At 43.9% G+C, this 21320-nt stretch overlaps 2 protein-coding genes across 6 annotated transcripts; both read right to left on the bottom strand.

Moving 5' to 3' along the window:
• Positions 1-5287: 5287 nt before the first annotated feature.
• Positions 5288-8987, bottom strand: tusc2b (tumor suppressor 2, mitochondrial calcium regulator b). 2 transcript variants are annotated; one of them, XM_029776119.1, is made up of 4 exons: positions 8861-8987; positions 8117-8398; positions 7609-7729; positions 5288-6636 (listed from the first exon to the last, which is right to left on the bottom strand). In XM_029776119.1, exons 2-4 carry the CDS (start codon positions 8266-8268, stop codon positions 6571-6573), a joined length of 339 nt encoding a protein of 112 aa, XP_029631979.1. In that variant the 5' UTR covers positions 8269-8398; positions 8861-8987; the 3' UTR covers positions 5288-6570. The 2 variants fall into 2 exon arrangements, with proteins under 2 accessions (XP_029631979.1, XP_029631980.1); XM_029776120.1 differs by having other exon boundaries at positions 8688-8977.
• Positions 8988-9183: 196 nt separating this feature from the next.
• Positions 9184-20816, bottom strand: rassf1 (Ras association domain family member 1). 4 transcript variants are annotated; one of them, XM_029776116.1, is made up of 7 exons: positions 20667-20816; positions 16937-17533; positions 15207-15337; positions 12263-12367; positions 11707-11995; positions 10406-10521; positions 9184-10243 (listed from the first exon to the last, which is right to left on the bottom strand). In XM_029776116.1, the coding sequence occupies exons 2-7, from the start codon at positions 17307-17309 to the stop codon at positions 10094-10096; spliced, it is 1164 nt and encodes a 387-aa protein (XP_029631976.1). In that variant the 5' UTR covers positions 17310-17533; positions 20667-20816; the 3' UTR covers positions 9184-10093. The 4 variants fall into 4 exon arrangements, with proteins under 4 accessions (XP_029631976.1, XP_029631975.1, XP_029631977.1 ...); XM_029776115.1 differs by lacking the exon at positions 20667-20816 and adding an exon at positions 20387-20640; XM_029776117.1 differs by lacking the exon at positions 20667-20816 and adding an exon at positions 20531-20636.
• Between the last annotated feature and the right edge of the window lie 504 nt (positions 20817-21320).

Here is a 21320-nt window from a genome sequence, read left to right as displayed (position 1 = left end):
ATACACCTTCAAATGGTCAAATAACACAAAACATAGTTCTGAAAAAGACACAGGCTTATTTTAACACCTTTCTACTGAATAATATGTCGTGTAAATTCTACACATGGAACACAAAGTCAATCTTAAATTAATCATTGTTTATTAACAGCAAGCTGGAGAGGTCACAGTCAAACTTAGATGCATATAGTACCGGTCTGAAGTGAGCTCCACCGGGGCAGTCCCGTTAGTTCTCTTATATACTGCTTATTCATAATTAACATTTGGTTCATGCATGTGACCGACCAATACCTCACGAGGCTTCTTCTCTCCAAGCTGAGACCTTAAAACTGAGATATCCCTTTCGTTCTCAAACAAGGTTCTGGGCGTACTCCCAAATTGCAGATACTGATAGTGAGGATTCCTCCCAGGCACGTTTAATCAGTCACTTGCATGAACACAGAAATTGGTTATTAGAAAAGCAGAAAAATACAATTTTCATCACAAATACATAGGTGAAAGGTGTGTGAGTGAAAGGTAGCCCCACGAATACAAACATTCACATTCATACCCGCACCCCTGGTGCAGGGGCGAAAATCTGATATCAACTTTGGAGGGGACAATTACATTACATTTTCTCAAGAGCAATTCCTGAGGGGGACACCAAAAGTAGTGCTGTAACACATAGCCTACGTTTAATATGGTAAATGTATATTGAGGAACCAAAGAAATAAGGTGTTTGCCGTACTCCTAACTACCGGTACCCAAAACTACACAACTAATCACAACAGCAATACCATTGCCTTTAACAAATCTTAGTTCAGTCACCAGTTTAAGTTGAGAGTGGGGGTATCCATGGCATTTTCCAATTATGTTCCTATTTTACAAGTCAAAAAAATTGAGAACCTTTCATAATGTTGCTAAACAAAGACTCAACAAACTTACCTGAGACTCCCTGTCTCTGCCAGTCTGTCCCTGCATATCTGTCCCCAACTCTGCTGTCTGTGTGCCATCTGTTGCCTGCTCTGCCTAATGACATCATTGTGAAACATTCCATTAGCATTTCACTTCTTTCTTATGAACATTTTATCAACTAGTCTGAGATATTAGGCTACTAGGGTTCTTACTTTGCGTTTTGGTGTACTGAAAAATACTCTGATGTCCGTCTTTTTTCTGCCATTTTTCTACCTGGTTGGCTACACACACACAGTATGTAGGTTATTTACAGTAGGAGATGGGCTTCTATCATCTTATCTTCTATCATTCTATATGGGCTTCGATCTAAAAGGTAGCTAGCAAATGTGAAACGGATTGCAGTGACAAGAGTTGACAGCTGTATGAGTTCACCATTTACACAACATATGCTGCAACCTTTTGTAATTTTAATCGTTTGTTTCATATTGGCTGGCTTCTAACAATAGCTGAATTTGCAAAGCTAGCGAGCACCAATTCAGTGGTGTTTGCTATAATCTTTGCTACCCGGGTTAAATAAAGGTGAAATAAAATACATAAATAAAAGTTCCCTTAAGACAATTTAGCTTTGCAACGAGACCATTAAATATATTTAAAACAATGGTAGAAGAGAGTGTAGTTCTGTTCAGTTTATCGCTAACCTTATCACAGGGACTTTGAAGCACTAACTTACATGCATGCTGATCTTGGAATAAATTGACGATAGCAAAGATTCCATCTTTGACGACGCCACATAAATGGAATAGGTACTAGCTAGCTTAATAGTTAATATTTGCGTGCTAGCTCTGCATATTCAGCTAGTGTGTGTGCGCGATTGAGTGGATTAACCTCACGTCAGTTACGTGCATCGAGTGCCTTTCAGACAGTAGATACGACCTCTACGTTACCTAGCAAGCTAAGGAACTGGCAGTGGATCAAACCATTGTGAGGCAAAGGGTGGGGGGGTCGCAATCTTTTGAAACTTAAAAATGCGCTATTAAGTGTCTATAATCAGCACAATTGCTTTCATTGCGTATTATTAATATTATTTAAATTACATAGTTATGTTTCAGTGATATATTGGGGGGGACAAATCATATTTTCCCCATTATGGGGGGGTCGTGTCCCCCCCGTCCCCCCCGGGATTTCCGCCCCTACCCTGGTGAGAGATGCCCTCCGCTGTTTCCTGTGCAGTAGTTGGGGTCACTTATTCCACCATTTGGACGTCGGTGACATACTCCCCAGGTTGCATTTTCCCCTCTCAGCACATCGGCACAGGACAGGAAGAGGCCCCCCAAAACAACTGGAACATTAGTGGGTTGTGGCTGCTGTGTCAGCGTGACACTGACAACCGCACGTCGGCACAGTCCCCATTGGTGTGACACCAGGGCCAAGAACATGATGCCACACACTGCTACTGAACATACAGTACTGGTACTGCCTGGGCACAATCTTCAGCTGCCAACTGTGCCAGGGTCAAGGGAACACTCAGGAAACCATCTTGTGTAAACATGTTAGCGATTCAAAGTCTTCAATAGTTCCATAATGTGAAACGCAAAACAATGTCTCTGAAGCCTGTCAGACAGATCTAATGCTAACCTCTGGAGTAAAATAAGGGTTCAAGTCAGAGCCATTAGTGATCTTAGAATCCGTTTCACTATCTATGCAACCTACTATTCACTTTTCATAGACACAATATAGTGAATGACAGTGACAGCTTTTCAAGTCGTGCATTCCAGACTACATATGCTCCGATCAGTGGGAGAGAAACTGCAGCAGCAGCCTCTGTGGCATCTAGCTACTGCTCTGGAGTTTAATGAAGTCAGTGTAATTACTGTGGTGTCATCTGTTAGCAATCAGACACCATTTACAACAGAGAACGACATGCTATATGCAGCACACACACACACGGGTAGACCCCCTTACCTGGAATATCAAACACACTGACATAGTGGAAGGACCACTTGAGAAGGTATGTAGAATGTGTAAAAACACACCCTCACATTTATTAATGAACTCCATCCTCCCCTCCCATGCACCCTACCACTGTACCACCCTTGTTGTCAAACCAAAGTTAAAGGACTTGGTAAACATTGCAGGCGACTGCCGACTGACTGATCTGCAAATCACCTTGCATCCTATTCAATATTATTTGTAGCTCAGTCAGTCAGTCATCATTTATTGAAAATGCACCATGTCAGCTGCAATGTCAAACAAGCCCAATCACTTCCCTAACAGTGCATTTCATATTATGGCTTGACACTGCAGGAGTCATCTGTGCCCAGAACCCAAGCACAGTCATGTCCAGAGCCTTCTGTTTACATAGAGACATACGGTATTAGAAGGCTCTGCTGATGTTAAGCTAGATTTGACCACTATCTATACCTCTTCCATTGAGCTGAGTTAACTGAGGATACAAGTAGCAATTTATCAGACAAAAGCGTATAAAACTGGCATACATGGGCCTATATGGCATAAATTATTAGATTTGAAACTCCCTCCCCTTACCCAATTAAAACCCATCTTACTGTCTCCAGGGAGCTCAGCGCCTGTCTTCGGAACAGGGATTAACTCAAGGAAATGAGACTGCAGGGGACCAGTGTGTGGGAGAGCGGCCAATGGGGGCTGTGAAATCCAATTAACGTCCCCCTGTGAGGCAGGCTAGAGAGGTGTGTGTCTGCGGACATGGTAATTCAATAGAATGTGCCTTGGTGAACATGAACATGCTCTGGCCCAATGTTGATCTTTCGGGGAAAGGTCTGGAAGTGTATACCCGTTAGATAAGGCAAGCTTCCTACACGTCAATACAACTGGCTGAAAATGGCTGATAATACAATCATCTGTCTAACATCTGGAAATGTCCCTTAGAGCAATGCTCTCATTGGTTGGCCAGAACAATGGTGTTGTTGGACATGAGCTTACCTGGTCTCATAGCATTTCATATTATTCTGTACGTAAATCCAAAATGCAAACTTATGTGAAATGAATTCTAGCTAGGTGGCAAACGTTAGCTAGGCTAGGGGTTAGGCTTAAGTTTAGGAGTTAGGTTAAAGGATTAAGGTTAGGGTCAGCAAAAAGGGTTAAGGTTAGGGGAAGGGTTAGCTAACATGCTAAGAAGATGCAAAGTAGTAAGTAGTTGAAAAGTTGCTAATTAGCAAAGATTCTAAAGTTGTCCATGAGATTTGAACTCGCAACTATTGGGTTGCTAGTCGTTTGCCCTAGACGCCCACCCATCTACCCCTACTTCCGTTTTTGCCTTAAGTAACCATCTGTCTTATGTAACCATACCAAACGTAACATTGCCATACCTCCTCATGCCATTTGCACACACTGTATATAGACTTTCTTTTTTTTCTATCGTGTTATTGAATGTACACTTGCTAATTCCACGTGTAACTCTGTTGTTTCTGTCACACTGCTTTGCTTTATCTTGGCCAGGTCGCAGTTGTAAATGAGAACTTGTTCCCTGGTTAAATAAAGGTGAGAAAAAAAATGAAAAAAAATCATACTAATTTGGTTGTCCTGGATTTACGTTTACTGTTACGTCTAGTCTATAAGACCAGGCTGGCAGAGATCTCAAGGGGAAATGCTTGAGCCAATCACTACTACTGGAGGTTAAAGGGCAAATATCAAAGGTTCTGCAGAATCAAATTACTTATAAACTGGGTAGCTTGGGTGCTGGATGCTGATTGTCTGAAAGGTATGATGCAAAATGACTTGTTTACTGTTCCAATTATGTTGGTAACCAGTTCATAATAGCAATAAGGCACCTCTGGGATTTGTGGTATATGGCCAATATACCACGACTAAGGCCTGTATCCAGGCACTCCAAAATTGCGTCCGGAGGCTCTGTATGGAGGGGGTGAAGCAACTGTGGAGCTTCCGGAGGCCAAATCTAGTTCCGTACCGCATCGCCCTGCGCCTCACAAATGTACCAAGGCGTTTCACTCCACATTGGCATGATTGGTTGACGGTAGGTGGGGACAGTATGTCCTGTATAAACACAAACTCACTTCCTTGACAACAGCTCTGCGAAGCGCAAGTATGAACGCCCTGACTTCTGCAGAGGCCCGCATCGCAGAAAATGCTGTACGGCCAACAGACTCCGGAATGACCATAAATTGGCTTTTATACACGTCAGGGGCAGAGGAAACAGAAGTTCCACGGTTGAAATTAGGGAAACGTGGGTTTGGCTGTGTTTACAGTGGCAGCCCAATTCTGATCTTTGGCCCAATTATTGGCAAACAAGCTGATCTGAACGGTACAAAAAAAAAAAAAAAAAGAGATCAGAATTGGACTGCCTGTGTAAACGCAGTCTTTGTGTAATGGTGCATGGAAGAAATAAAAAGGGACAGACACATTGAGTTGTGATTTTTAAAAAACAAAGCCATTGTATAACAGTTATAATAAATTAACATCGCCCAAAGCAGCGAAGGAACAGGACTTTCCTATAGGGAGAATCAAGTCAATGCTTGGGCCCATATTTAAAAAGCGGCTCAGAGTAGGATTGATTATAATCTCAAAGGGTTAACACTGATCCTAGATCAGCACCTACTCTGAGACGCTTCATGATTAGGATTGACCACCGCAGCCAGTCAATCAAACACGTCACATCTTTGCCCCAGCTAACACACCAGACTCCAATAATCAACTAATTATGATCTTCAGTTTAGAATGTTTAAATCAGCAGTGTTTGCTAACAATGGGGAAAAAGTGCGACACCCCACTTGCCCCCCCAAGGACTGGATGTAAAATGTCCATTAAAATGTTCCTATACCTCTGATCTCAGGATTTTGCCCTAATGTGTTAAGCCCTATCATTACCCCATCCAAAGTAGTTGCAAAATTCCAGGAACTTTGAATAAATTCCCTGGTTTTCAAGAAGTCCTGGTTGGGGGATTATGGATTTCCTGCCCATTCTGGGAATCTTCCAACAGGGATTTCTGGAAAACCAGGAAATGTATTGAAAGTTGCAACTCTACTTTGGATGCTCTGAAGACTGAACCGGTAACAGAAAATCTCACACCTTAATACCCGTTCCCCTCGCTGCTCCGTACAGATGGTAAATTCACTCTAGGCCGGGGTATAAAGATATAGGACCTCCGGCCTATTCTGAGAGACACTACTCTACTTAACAGCCCATGGGTCAATTGGCCTCTTACATTCTCCTTACAAAGTACAGTGGATCATCCTACCAGAGCACACTAATGCGAGACAGGCAGACAAGGAGACACATTGTCACATTTCATATCCACTAACACACACAGGACCTGCATTGTATATATTGAATAGGTTGAGGGTAACGCGAGCAGAATGATGTCTTCATCATCATCCATCTTCTCTGACATCTTTTACAGATCACTGATGGGACTCCGTGAGTGATCACTCACTACTGTGTGTTGCACGACTGCACACGGGCCACACCTTACAGAGCCGCATGTCATGCAGTCTCAACACGCGTTGAGCAACAGCACGCCTGTCCTCACAGGTCAGGGCGCCCCGGCCAAACATCATCACGGGGAGACCATGGCGGATTAGAGGAGGGTAGGGCTTCAGGGTAAAGTATAGGTGGAGAGGGAAACAAAGGGACCGAGTTGACAGTGGCTAGTCTGAGTCTGGTCTCAAAACATGGAACCAGGCTTCCTCAAACCTCACAGAGAACGACCGGGAAATCCACATGGATGCAGGGGTGATCCAGCTTTATGGTTCCCTAGAAGGGAAAGGAGACAGAAAACACAAAACTAAGCACACGATCATTCATTATTTACCTAGCCCGTAACATTCAGAGATGTGATCAGGATATTGCCATATTGAATATACTGGTTTGGGGGCGGGACAATTTAAATCATGCATACTAGATGACTAGAGGATGACATCAGAAAATAATGGAATTCATGTTTAACCCTTAACAGTCTGAGCTGGGAGAGGGGGTTCTACTAAGCTATATGTAATTGTTTTAAGAAGGTCATACCAAGGATCATTTAGCTATTTGATTTTGAATTAAGACCCCTTGAAGTATCAAAAAAATATAAAACAAAAATGTTTTTTTTTGCCTTACTGCTATTAGCACAAACGCATTGAATAACATTCACTAGATGGAACAAATACCTAAAGAAAGATATAATTTTTTTTAAAGTACATGTATTTAACCCCTTGTTTTTGGAACTAAACAGTCTCCATATACATTTCTATAAAAAAGTATTATTTTTATTTTTTTCCACTGGTACCAGGGGACCTTCAGACAAGCCTTTGGGCGTCCTAGAGTCTCACCTTTCCACAGAGGTCATATTAGTGTGTAGGCCAAACCGTTCGGACGCTACAGATGATTGTGAGAAAACTGATTTTCAGGATGTCTCAGTCTGACAAACACTGCTCTAGCGCTGTCACCTTTCACGGCTGATGTGGAAGTGTGACATCTGCAGATTGAGGCTGATCCAATGCAACAAATTAAATACCTATTGCTTAAACTGACATTTCCGCAGGGACGCGGACATCCACTCTAAGGGGTTAATCAGAAGAAGAAAAAAAATCTAATACCGGGGGTGAATTCATGAGTGCACACCATAGCAAGGAGTTTCTATTGGACAAATTCAGGTAGGACCCCACATTTCATCCTGTTCGTTTCCTAGTGAATACACCCCTGAATTTTGTATTCTGACAGTTTGAGAGAAGGGCCTGTTACCTGAGGTATGAGGTTTTTCTGGATCTTCTTCAGTTTGGCCCTCCTACGGCCATTCTTCATCACAACTGTCTCCTCGTAGAACTCGTGGGCCAGGTCTCCATCCTCGTCAAAGTACAGGGAGCTGAAGGCAGATAAAGGTTACTGCTGGGTGGGGTCCAGAGAAATAAGAGCATGACAAATGTCTACCCAGTACAGATGTTGCATGGTTAAACCCCTCCCGTCGCTCACTGCCACACTGAGCTAGAAAGGGATGTCAAACATGTGCCATGTGTTGATCTACGTACACCCCGATACACAGACCTAAAGCTACTGACATTGTGAGGGGAAGTTTCTAGAAAGATACACAATAGTGTACCCTTTTTATAGTGTAAGTGCACAATATTGGCTTCAGTTTAAAGTTTAATTACGACATCCAAATCTTGCTCAATCCTGCGATGTGACTGGTCTTCTGACTTGTAGCATGTGCTTTATGTTATGATGACATAGCTACTTGTGATGCTATATTTACCTCCATCTGGTAAACACGAAGGGCGTCCCATTTCGGAAACTTCGGAGCCTTGCCAGCGACTGTTCGACTCCCTCTTTGGTTGGATCACCATCGCCACTGCCTGAACCTGCAAAAGGCCAATAACCTTTGGTTTTGGAGCCACTCCCGCCCATCTTCAACTGTAGGACATTATTTTCTTGGCCGGACTGCACCCAGGAGAGATGTAGCGAGTTGATGCTCGATGTAGGTGTTGACAGGTCTTGAGACAGGGATGTTATTTATAAAGTAGAAGACAGTAGGTAGCTACAATTTAAAGGAATTACAGAGAAAGGAAGTTAGCAGCCGTTGATGAATGGTGACATGATTCTCTGGCAGCTGCTGTTTGAACAACAAAAAAATCGTATTAGCCAGATTACATGGAATCTTATGTTGGCATCATCTGCTAACTACATGCATACGTTAGTTATTAGCTTTCAAAACCAATTAGCTAGCTAGCAATGCTAGCTAACGTTATCGGTTAGCGACCTGTTTACAGCAGTAGTATTTCATATCTGAGACAGGTTGAAGTCTTGAGTTGGTTGGCAGAACATACCATCGTGTCTGTGATATGGTAGCTGAGGGCCTTTTAGAATATCAGATAGCTAACGTTAGCTAGCTACAAAACGCCATACTTGCTGTCAAGGTAACATTAACCAGCTAGCTAACGTTAAACGTCTCCCTTTGATTTAGGTTGCATGCGTGCAAGCACATTCACTGTCGACATACCGAGTAATTTCAGCTTGATGTCAATTAGTCGTGTTTTACAACTTCCTTAGACGCCGAATGTCTTCGAAACACAGGTAGCGAACGTTAGCTCTCTGAAACTGCTAGTCACCGTTTTTAGCCTCTCCTCACTTCCATCATACGGACGGCATGTACTTACGTCACTTCCAGTCCGTTTTTTTTTATACAGAATGGAAGGTTAGAGAAAGTTCTTTATGGTGAGGAAAGAGAGAGCAGACAAGAAAAATAATAGCCTACTCTAAAGTGGGCAACGTAAAACATGACAACAACACTGATAACAAAATAAAGATTCAATGACATGTAGATCATGTGTTATATTTTTATTAGAAGTGGAAGTATGAACACATTACAACATTGATTCTGTTCCCTAGATATTTCATTCCCATAATAAAACATGCATTACAGGCTAATTAAAAGTTAACAGGATTTCTCTGAGTAATTAGGGCAGATGGCTTTCCAGAAAGCTGGGCCATGTTCAGTAGGAAGAGAACTTTTTTGAAACGGGGAGAGACCTAAACTGTCCCAATAAGAACACAGAATTTTGTTTTCAATTGCAAAACATTTTGCTGCAGTACGCCCTACTGAACACAACCCTGGTCTGCAACAGATTGACATGTCAGACACATTCAAGGATCCTGTTATTAATGACAAAGGGGAAATATGAGAGTAACAACAGCTCAATACAGTTACGTCTTTATTTACCCAATCCTCCCCACAACAACTGAGCACCAACATACAATGTTCCCAGTGAAAAACTCCAGTTCTCCAGTTAAGCAGTGTCCAGACCAGGAAATCTCCTAGGTGTCCAGTCAATGACAGTATCGTCTGTCCTCATTCCTCAGATAACTTCCTCCTGTCCTTCACAGTAATGCCCAATCCAGGCCACACAACAAGTAGCAGTAGCCTACTGGTTTGCACTAAATAGCTCTACTCTTTCTCCTAACTTGCACTGCTATTACCCTGTCTGTCTCAAAGACGTGTTCGTGATTGATCTCTGACTTCCAATGTCGCCCCCTATCTAACCCCCTATTGGCCCTAGTTGCCCTTCACAGCTGCAGGGGTTGCTGTGCTGTGCTCTATCTGCTACAGCAGGGACAGCACTAAAGACATTTGAACTTTGAACTCAAGAGTGGCATTGTGTGCCATGCTCCTGGTGGCCGCTGGTCAACAGTGTGTATGCCTCTCTACCATGATGTCACCCATCATGCCATCACATCAGCCGGGGGTGGTGATGCTGGCCATGGCCTCCTTCATCCTATCCCTGGCCAGAGCGTAGCGCTTGACTATCTGCCGGACGTGCTCCTCTTCCTCACGCTGAAGGATCCGCAGGAAATTACGCAGCTCAGGAAAGCTGAATGCATCCCACTGTGGGAGAGAGAGAGAGCAACTCAAAGAGTAAAGTTACATAATCACTGTCAACACTTTTCAATGCACATCATTTCAGTATTGAGCATACAAGAGCCTTAATGTGTGTGTGTGTCTGTGTGCACGTGCATGTGTGCGCGTATTTTAGAGGTGTGTACTCACATTGACCTCCCCCGTCTCATTCTCTTTCAACACCAGACTGAGGACTTTCTCGTTGGGTCCGGCACACAGACGCAGGTGGAGCGGCCTCTCGTCATCAGACAGCTTACGAAGGTATACTAGAAAAGTAAAAGAAAGGAAGAGACAATGGAGAGAGAGAGAGATGGGAGGGGAGAGAGAGATGGCAGGAGAGAGATGGGAGGGGAGGGGAGAGATGGGAGGGGAGAGAGAGATGGCAGGAGAGAGATGGGAGGGGAGGGGAGAGATGGGAGGGGAGAGAGAGATGGCAGGAGAGAGATGGGAGGGGAGGGGAGAGATGGGAGGGGAGAGAGAGAGATGGGAGGGGAGAGAGAGAGATGGGAGGGGAGAGAGAGAGAGATGGCAGGAGAGAGATGGAAGGGGAGGGGAGAGATGGGAGGGGAGAGAGAGATGGGAGGGGAGGGGAGAGATGGGAGGGGAGAGAGAGAGATGGGAGGGGAGAGAGAGAGATGGGAGGGGAGAGAGAGATGGGAGGGGAGAGAGAGATGGGAGGGGAGAGAGAGATGGGAGGGGAGAGAGAGATGGGAGGGGAGAGAGAGATGGGAGGGGACAGAGAGAGATGGGAGGGGAGAGAGAGATGGGGAGGGGAGGGTAGAGAAAGAGATGGGAGGGGAGAGAGAGAGATGGGAGGGGAGAGAGAGATAGGAGGGGAGAAAGATGGGAGGGGAGAGATAGAGATGGGAGGGGCGAGAGAGAGATGTCAGGGGAGAGAGAGAGATGGGAGGGGAGAGAGAGATAGGAGGGGAGAAAGATGGGAGGGGAGAGATAGAGATGGGAGGGGAGAGAGAGAGAAAGGAGGAGAGAGATGGGAGGGGAGGGGAGAGAGAGATGGGAGAGAGATGGGAGGGGAGAGAGAGAGATGGGAGGGGAGAGAGAGATATGTCAGGGGAGAGAGAGAGAGATGGGAGGCGAGAGAGAGATGGGAGGGGAGAGAGAGATGGGATGGGAGAAAGATGGAGGGGAGAGATAGAGGTGGGAGGGGAGAGAGAGAGAAAGGAGGAGCGAGATGGGAGGGGAGAGAGAGATGGGAGAGAGAGATGGGAGGGGAGAGAGAGATGGGAGGGGAGGGAGAGAGATGGCAGGGGAGAGAGAGATGGGAGGGGAGAGATGGGAGGGGAGAGATGGGAGGGGAGAGAGAGAGAGAGATGGCAGGGGAGAGAGTGACACTGACACTTTATTACATTGTGTTTGGTATCATATTGAGTGGAATGATTTGAGCATGTTCGTGACAGTGCATTTAGGTTACATTGCTTACGGACACTCACTCTGGTTTCCACGTTCGCTGCGCTCAAACAGAGCAAACTTGGCAGGGTTGTCCACCACGGTGAACTTATTGAGCAGGGCCTCTATGACCTCACGTGCCCGCGTCTGGGAGCTTATGTGCAGGTGTTTGGCCGTGTCTTTGGGGAGGTAGAAAGATGTCCGGTGCTTAATCTCCCCCTCCTGTTGTCCCTCTTCCTGTGGTGAAGACGCCTTCCGAGGGGGTGGGAGTGACACGGGCCGAGTCAGCTTAAAAAGGACCCTGATGAAGCCAGTGTATGATCGGTCTCGGTTCTGAAAGAGGGATGCAGGAACATAGAGTCATTTTAGACGGATTGTCAATGGACATGTCAATACAATGTGAACATAACGTGCCTCAGGAACTCAAATTATAATTTACAGATTACCACATACGTACACAGAAAACAGGACATTGTTTACAGCAACTCATCTACAGAATGAGGTTAACTGGGGATTCGACACAGGTGTGTGTGTGTGTGCACATCTGTTGTTGTGTACATTTGTGTGTGTGTGTGTGTGCATGCAATTACAATCCCTTACCAGCACCATGTAGAGATTGCTGTTGATCTGAGCATTATATTCCTTCACCTTCTGCTGGATGTCACCGACAGACAGCACTTGTTTCCCCCAGTCAATAGGTTCAATCTTAAAAAGAGGAGGAAGATGAGTATCAAAACCAATCTTCCATGACCTATAGTCTAGAATCAAAGTCCTCGGCTCACTGACTATCCAACCACAAGATGTCAGCAGAGAGACTACTTGTTTCACCTGCTTTAATCATCTCCCAAATAGTTTTTAATGAAACAAGTTATTGGTTTAGCACTGTGGTAAGTCAACGTGGACTATGTCCGTTCTGCGTACAGTAGCCAGTGCATGGTACTGTATTACAATGGTACAATAGCCTATGTCCTCTGGCATAACGTTTTCACATAACACAACCTCTCTTTCTGTACAGTAATCAGCAAGTTCACTCCCTTGGGTTTAAAGCCAGATACATCAAGCAGGAAGCTGTGTCCAGCCTTGCTCTCTCAACCCCCCTCCCTACCAAGCACAACTAGCAAGAACATCAGGAAACTCCGCCTTCCACAAGAACAGAGGAGAGGAAGCCAGTGAGGACACACACACACACACACACACACACACACACACACACACACACACACAAAGGTTAAATATAGGCTTTGGTGGTATATATCTGCCAGTTCCAACCACCATATTAAGAATTTCCACACAGTAGCACAATATATCTTTGTACCAATTTTCCAGTGTGTCATGCAAAAACTGAATAATTCCCATCTGGAAAAACAGCCATTTACAAATGGGACAGTGTAAAGCTTTGTAAGCGCGCCATTTGCACATACATGCATATTACCTGACAAAACTCTGTAGAGTAACAGAGTTTCTGTGTATGTGTTACTTTCTTGCATCAAATGGCAATAGTTTGACAACATATGTAATAGCCTAGTAGATTGCCATAGGGTAAATTTGAGACTGTTGTAGGCTAGTGGCCATGACATGACAATATGCAAATGAGCTGAAAACTGTACAGTTTGAAACTATTGTAGCTAAATTATTTAAGCGGTAGCCTATTACTCAGTGGAATGAATATGAATATGTTACATGTACATATTGCCTAAATTACCTCAACTACCTCATACCTCTGCACGACTCAGTACCGGTAGTCGTTGTATATAGCCGCGTTATTGTTATTTTATTTTATTACTATTTCCTTTTTTTTCTTTTTCTTTTCTTATTATTATTTTTAACTTTTTAACAACATTTTGGTTAAAGGGCTCATAAGTAAGCATTTAACGGTATAGTCTACACCTGTTGTATTCGGCGCATGTGACAAATACAATTTGATTTGATAAACTCATGCATTATTCAAATGTTTGAAGAGGACAAAACCTATGGAACAAAAGCCTCATCTCCCGTCTCCCTATGATTCATTAACATATGTTTAAGTCACTGTATTACACAAATGAGTCTAGCAATGTACATGTAGAAAATCCTATTAGGCCAGCTACACTCAGAACTGAAAAAACGACATTATTTTGACAACAGACTTATGAAGACTATCAACAAAGACATTGCACAAACTTTTAGGCTACATAGTCATTAGAAAATAAAGGCAAATATGATTTGGGGGATAGTACGTTATCAACTTCATAGACCAGATTTCTTTTGAGTTTTTTTAATTGCCGCGGACGCCTTACCTTTTTCCTTTTGACTTTGATAAAGAAGGATGTGCGCGCTGTGAAAAACTGCTCCAGCTCCGAGTCCGAGTCATCCTGGCTACAGTATCCGCTGCTGGTCGTGCTGCCCCAAGTCATCTCAAATGATAGGGGCTTTTCCATTGCCTCTTTTAACGCCATATCTCTATATTACAATATTAACATATTTGCGGATCCCTCGCCAATTGTCATCAGTGCTCACAATCATAGCCTAGCTAATTAATTCATTAATTATATCCACCCGAGAAAAACTTTGAACTGGAAAATTGAACCAAAAGCTCATCACTACACGTTCTAATATTCTACCATTCCCACTACTACTCTACTCGTTCCGTTATATCAGTTCTTCACATGATTTAGAATTGATGGGGAGTACTATGTGGTTCTTGAGTCCCACCCATTGCCCCTTCCAGACCGTGAAATTAACAGACTGAATAAGCGTCTAGCCCCTCCCCTACTGCCACCATACGCGCAAAGCCCCTCCTTGTTTCCCGTGAAAAAATGTAGCAAGTGGAAAGTACAGCTGTGACTGCAATTGGTCATGTGGCCATTGTCCAGACCACACCACAAAAACAACAATAGTCAAACTACAACAAACACATTGGACTGTTCTGGCTCATGTGCTGTCAAGAAGAGACTAGCCTACACATCGGCCTAGAAAAATATGTAGCAGAACAGACGTGTTGAATAATATATTAAAATATGTTTACTTTTTATTTGATGCTTTATGCATGTAAGGGTAGTTTTTTTTCTTCTGTGGTTCAAAAGCTGAACAGCTGTTTAATTGTGATGTTGCTAAGCAACATCCTCCTCTCCACCCCTCTCCTAAATTGCTTGATGAGTCTCTGGCTGTCCTGGCAGGCAGTCTCAGGAGGTAGGCAATAAAATCTCTTTCTCCGTGAGCACATGGCACTAAAAAGCAGTAGGCCTAGACAATCCCCCACTCCCCTCCCCTCCCCCAAACACACACACACACACACACACACACACACACACACACACACACACACACACACACAGACAAATCACAGGAACATGTTCTGTTGGATTAGTACAGACCTTGGACCTTGGTTTATCTCTACAATACACAAACACTACATATTGTACCACCTTTTACACCTTCTGCTAACCACACACTATATATTATGTTCTCCACGAACTCCCTCTCCTTTGTTGAAATAACATTTACAGTGGAAAGGAAACTGACAAACAATAGAGACACACTGCAACACCTTGTGTCTCATACTCACCACATCCACGTTAGTGTCCGTCTCTACGGCGTCTTCAGAAACATCCGTTAGGTCAGTGAGGAGACTACTATCGGTGCTGCAATCCAACTGGATAAAGGGTCGACACTGGAAGTGACAGGTGTAACTGCAGTCTTTGGGGAGAGAGAGAGAGACAGAGACAGAGAAGACAGAGAGAGGGAGAGAGAAAGAGAGAGAGAGAGAGAGAGAGGGAGAGAGAAAGAGAGAGAAAGAGAGAGAGAGAGAGGGAGATGGCCCGCGTGAGAACTAGAGGACGGTTGATTGCTTCAACCATTATCATTCACACATTTTGGATCAACCATTTTGCCTCAAATCGGTTTATTCTGCCGATCATCATTCATCTTGTGGATAGAAACTAAGGGGTTAAGTTAACTGAATTCACCCTCCCAGCCTTCTCATGATCGCGTGGCATTGGGGTCAGCAGCAGCACAGTAAATGTAGGTTGTCAGTGTTCAAGGGTAGTAAACTACATGAAGTTCAACTAGTAATTTAACTACATTTTGCAGTCGTTTGGTGGTAGTTGAACTAACATTAAAAATAGGTAGTGTTTTCAGTAGTCAACACATTTTTTTGCCATGTAGCGGTGTAGCTACCTACTGGAACTACAAACTACTTATTTTTTACTAAAATAAAATATTGTTGAAATAGGCAATAATTTCCTTTCTTTTTTGGCATCAGACGTGCCTGATTCTCAATTGAAACATAACTGTTGTGTTTAACAGGGTAAATGACACATTCTCTTAACATATGACCCCAAAGTCTTGTAATTTGTAGTCTATGACATTTCAGATTTACATGATCATTTTTCATGGAGTAGTTTGGATGTGGTAAACAACTTTTTCCAAGTAACTTTAGTTAAGTAAACTCTATTTTTCTAAAGGGTAGATTTAGTGTATCTTAACTTAGCTAGTTAAGTAAAATAAAAACTATTTTTTTCAGAGTAGCTACCCAACACTTTGTAGGGTGAAGTTACCCGTAGACACTGATCTGGGGTCAATTTTGAATTCGGGGACCGAAAGATGATTCTAGATCTCTACGAAGGGAAACTTCAGCCCGGAGCCCATTAGTAGCACTGGGAAGCGAGACTAATGAATGAGTGGCTTTGACTATACAGTTTACTGTACTCAGCCCCATAGTACCTACACATAATTAACGCAAATACATTTGAATGCTGCTGTAGATTTAGAAATGCATGCAGTCCAGCGACTCTTTGGGAAGAAACTTTTTCCCATGCTCACGTGGTCCCTAACGCAAAAAAAATAAACACCAGCCCCCCCCACAAAAAAAAACATAATTAAAGTAACTTTTGGATTACCAAAACATAATCTGATTACGTTCTGTTACTTTTTGATTACTTTCCCCTTAAGAGGCATTAGAAGAAGACAAAAAGTCTCTGACTTGTGGTCAGACTTGCTCAGGTGGAACAAGTTTAAACTTGCAACTTTTTAAAATTCTGATTGAATGTCATTGAGAAAACAGAAAGGTGTCATGACTTATTTTTTCACAAACATCTTTTGTGTATTTAAAAGTAATCTAAGGAGTCATCATCTAGTTTTTCAAAAATATCTGTAATCTGATTACAATATTTTTGCTGGTAATCAGATTACATGTAACTGATTACATGTAATCAGTTACTCCCAAACGTTGAAAGCACAGACAGTGATCATACACGCGTACACATACAAACACAGACACACACGGTTGGTACTCACTAGCACAGATCAGGCTCTGTTTGTAAAGGCCCCAGATGAATTCACCACACAAATCGCACCAGCTAATCTGGGTGTAGCTGCAGGTCTGGAAGTCATGTCCCTTTCCAACCTGACCTGTGAACCACGAGGGCCCCTCAACACTCACACTGTCCCCCACCAGCCGGACCACGTGGCTGGGCCTCTCCGGAGCCCTCACCTGCCTGGGGGTCAGGGGCGCTGCTGGGGGCAGAGAGGCTGGTGGGTCTGGTGCCAGCTCAATGCGATCATTCAGGCTGAGGTCTTTCAGCTCAATCAGCTCACACTTGGACATGCCATTTACCCAAGAAAACAGCCGGGCAACAGCTTGTGGCGGCTCACTTCCCATGGTTAGCATGGACTACACCCGTCTCAGTCTCGCTGGCATTAATCCATCCACTGGCCGTCGCAGCATCTGTATTTAGAGCCTTGATCATGTCAGATGAGGTGATGTCTATAATGCAGAGAAAGTGTTGACTGAGGGCTATCTGGGTTTAGTCCATCTCCAGTGTGGTGTGTAATGTGCCAGAACAGGTGTCCATGGGGTCCTCTTCAGGCTCTGTCATAGACCAAGCCGGTTATCTAAATCAGAGGGAATTCAAAAAAAGGAATCATACAGGAGTTCTATAATAACAATTAGACTTCATCACATCTCAGCATTATTCTGACTGCAGTCTATACCAACTGTTACAGTTATTCCCTTCACCATGCCATCACAGGCCTCTTTTGTATCCACCAAAACTAGAGAAACATTTCAATTCTGTTTAACAGTTCAATAGGGAACAAAAGTTGTTGGTAGAATATAGCTGGCTCTGACTACCACATATATATATATATATATATATATATATATATATATATATATATATATATATATATATATACTGCTCAAAAAAATAAAGGGAACACTTAAACAACACATCCTAGATCTGAATGAAAGAAATAATTATTAAATACTTTTTTCTTTACATAGTTGAATGTGCTGACAACAAAATCACACAAAAATAATCAATGGAAATCCAATTTATCAACCCATGAAGGTCTGGATTTGGAGTCACACTCAAAATTAAAGTGGAAAACCACACTACAGGCTGATCCAACTTTGATGTAATGTCCTTAAAACAAGTCAAAATGAGGCTCAGTAGTGTGTGTGGCCTCCACGTGCCTGTATGACCTCCCTACAATGCCTGGGCATGCTCCTGATGAGGTGGCGGATGGTCTCCTGAAGGATCTCCTCCCAGACCTGGACTAAAGCATCCGCCAACTCCTGGACAGTGTGTGGTGCAACGTGGCGTTGGTGGATGGAGCGAGACATGATGTCCCAGATGTGGTCAATTGGATTCAGGTCTGGAGAACGGGCGGGCCAGTCCATAGCATCAATGCCTTCCTCTTGCAGGAACTGCTGACACGCTCCAGCCACATGAGGTCTAGCATTGTCTTGCATTAGGAGGAACCCAGGGCCAACCGCACCAGCATATGGTCTCACAAGGGGTCTGAGGATCTCATCTCGGTACCTAATGGCAGTCAGGCTACCTCTGGCGAGCACATGGAGGGCTGTGCGGCCCCCAAAGAAATGCCACCCCACACCATGACTGACCCACCGTCAAACCGGTCATGCTGGAGGATGTTGCAGGCAGCAGAACGTTCTTCACGGCGTCTCCAGACTCTGTCACGTCTGTCACGTGCTCAGTGTGAACCTGCTTTCATCTGTGAAGAGCACAGGGCGCCAGTGGCGAATTTGCCAATCTTGGTGTTCTCTGGCAAATGCCAAACGTCCTGCACGGTGTTGGGCTGTAAGCACAACCCCCACCTGTGGACGTCGGGCCCTCATACCACCCTCATGGAGTCTGTTTCTGACCGTTTGGGCAGACACATGCACATTTGTGGCCTGCTGGAGGTCATTTTGCAGGGCTCTGGCAGTGCTCCTCCTTCTCCTCCTTGCACAAAGGTGGAGGTAGCGGTCCTGCTGCTGGGTTGTTGCCCTCCTACGACCTCCTCCACGTCTCCTGATGTACTGGCCTGTCTCCTGGTAGCGCCTCCATGCTCTGGACACTACGCTGACAGACACAGCAAACCTTCTTGCCACAGCTCGCATTGATGTGCCATCCTGGATGAGCTGCACTACCTGAGCCACTTGTGTGGGTTGTAGACTCCGTCTCATGCTACCACTAGAGTGAAAGCACCGCCAGCATTCAAAAGTGACCAAAACATCAGCCAGGAAGCATAGGAACTGAGAAGTGGTCTGTGGTCCCCACCTGCAGAACCACTCCTTTATTGGGGGTGTCTTGCTAATTGCCTATAATTTCCACCTGTTGTCTATTCCATTTGCACAACAGCATGTGAAATTTATTGTCAATCAGTGTTGCTTCCTAAGTGGACAGTTTGATTTCACAGAAGTGTGATTGACTTGGAGTTACATTGTGTTGTTTAAGTGTTCCCTTTATTTTTTTGAGCAGTGTATATCCTACAAATGAAAAAAAGCAGGAGATTAATATTTCTTGGCCAAAGCTAGAATTAATAAGATTATATAAAATGTGGGACAAGATGACTAGTTTAATCCTGCATGAGAGCGCAGCGGAGAGCATAGCCTTTGACATGACAGAAATATGACAACATTACAGGCCACCTGTGTTCCTGTGACTGTTGGGAAAGAGGCACTCAGCAGGGATTGACATGAGGGAAAAACAATACTTGACTATAGACTGCAGACAAAAAGGCACCAATTCTACTAGGGAATGCATACAATTGAGAGGGTGAATTACAATAGCCTATCCATTGCTATCCCAAACATGTGCAGCATGCTCATTTAGACCAGTGGTTCCCAACCAGGGGTACTAGGACCCCTGGGGGTACTTGGCCTATCCCTATGGGATAGCTGCGAACACTCATGGAACCATAGCCCTAATGGTAAAATACACATGAGGGGGTACTTCAGGTAGGGGTACTCCGGCCAGAGCAAAATTGAGTTGGAAACCACTGATTTAGGCTATAGGTTTTGGATATAGAATAAGGGATTCCTTCCCTCTAAATTGAAATAGATATATCTCAGATAAAAGAGGAGCCCTGACAGAGGACACCCTAAATCCACTGGTGCCCTAGCTGTGACCTGGGCAAACGTACCTATCTTTTTTCTATTAGGAATGCAGTTCATTTCAATATGTTTTCTCCCAACCCAAGCTGTTGTTGAAACTTTTCGTTCCCCCTTCAACGCACCCCTTTTGTGTCTCTTATAGACTAATTCAGTGACACAAATAAGAACAAGAGCTGCACGGATTTACACCTGGCCAACTGGGTCACCACTACGTGCAGCGCAGCGCAACAACTATCCACATTGGTTACAAATTAGTTACACAGACTCGACCATGTTTGCAGCTTTTATAATAATGACTAGACTAAAATATAGCCTCTGTGTATTGATGTTAAATTGTACTTTACCATCGGAGTTGTTATTGAGGTCATCACATCGAAGATTATTAGGTAGCCTACAGTTTCTATGAACTTAATTGAATTAAAACTATCCTATACATCCCAGAACAGCACTATTATCGATGACCATGTTAATAACGACCAGTTAACTACCAGTTTCAATCCGACGGCTGAGCTCTCCAAGGGACCGGGTTTACTGACACAGGTTTACTGACACCGCGCGCGACCCAACATGATGCACCACAAACAGCACATTTGTAAAAATCTATTTTCTACCCAACTAACTCACCTCTCTTCGTGTCCACCTCCTCATTGTTGGTTAGGCATTAATCGTGGGTAGCCTACATTCTGACTGGGGTCCAAGGTTGAGGTCCATCAATTCGTTTTTTTCTCTCCTCTCAAAACTGCCTGACCGTCACTCTCTTCAATGTTTGCGCATGCACTCTGTAGCCGTCAGATTACTGCTGCCTAATCCGGTATTTAACTGTCGTGTTTCATGTCGCTCCTCAATCTTCATGCCATGAGGTTTAACCGGATAGGCTGTTCTCCATCAAATAAAGCAAAATGTTTCTATATGTAGTATTTATATAGACAAAATTCCTAGAAATTATGTTAGTGCCCACATGAAACAAATTGGAAGTGCATGCCAGTGGGGAGCTGTCCATTGCTGAAGTTGCTGAAATCGATCTGCAAGGTGTGGGAGAAAGTGAGATCTAACAGTCCACTTTATAAGATGTGATATTAACCAGGCCTCCTATGTAATTTTGTATTCTACAATATTTAAAAGATCTGATATTCCAATACATTTTGTCACCCTATCCCCCCCGAAATGTAGCCTGGCTGTTTTACGGATTAAATATTCAATGTTTTGGAAATCACCCGAAGAGAAGCCTCGGGTTAGAAATATGGAGCTCCGTTCTCCAAAACCACACAGTGAAGATGA

Source organism: Salmo trutta, chromosome 14 (assembly GCF_901001165.1).
Source record: "Salmo trutta chromosome 14, fSalTru1.1, whole genome shotgun sequence".
Classification (NCBI taxonomy): Eukaryota; Metazoa; Chordata; class Actinopteri; order Salmoniformes; family Salmonidae; genus Salmo; species Salmo trutta.
This window is presented reverse-complemented; position numbering and strand designations above follow the sequence as displayed.

Bases quoted from the DNA above. Each gene is read 5' to 3' on its own strand.
- tusc2b (XM_029776119.1), bottom strand. From the start codon at position 8,268: ATGGGCGGGAGTGGCTCCAAAACCAAAGGTTATTGGCCTTTTGCAGGT. The intron at 7,730-8,116 runs GTAAATATAGCA...ATCTGCCTTCAG, and splicing joins TTCGTGTTTACCAGATGGAG to CTCCCTGTACTTTGACGAGG. The intron at 6,637-7,608 runs GTAACAGGCCCT...TTTCCCTTCTAG, and splicing joins AGAAAAACCTCATACCTCAG to GGAACCATAAAGCTGGATCA.
- rassf1 (XM_029776116.1), bottom strand. From the start codon at position 17,309: ATGCTAACCATGGGAAGTGAGCCGCCACAAGCTGTTGCCCGGCTGTTT. The intron at 15,338-16,936 runs GTGAGTACCAAC...CTCTCCCCAAAG, and splicing joins ACAGAGCCTGATCTGTGCTA to ACTGCAGTTACACCTGTCAC. The intron at 12,368-15,206 runs GTGAGTATGAGA...CCTCTTTTTAAG, and splicing joins CGGACACTAACGTGGATGTG to ATTGAACCTATTGACTGGGG.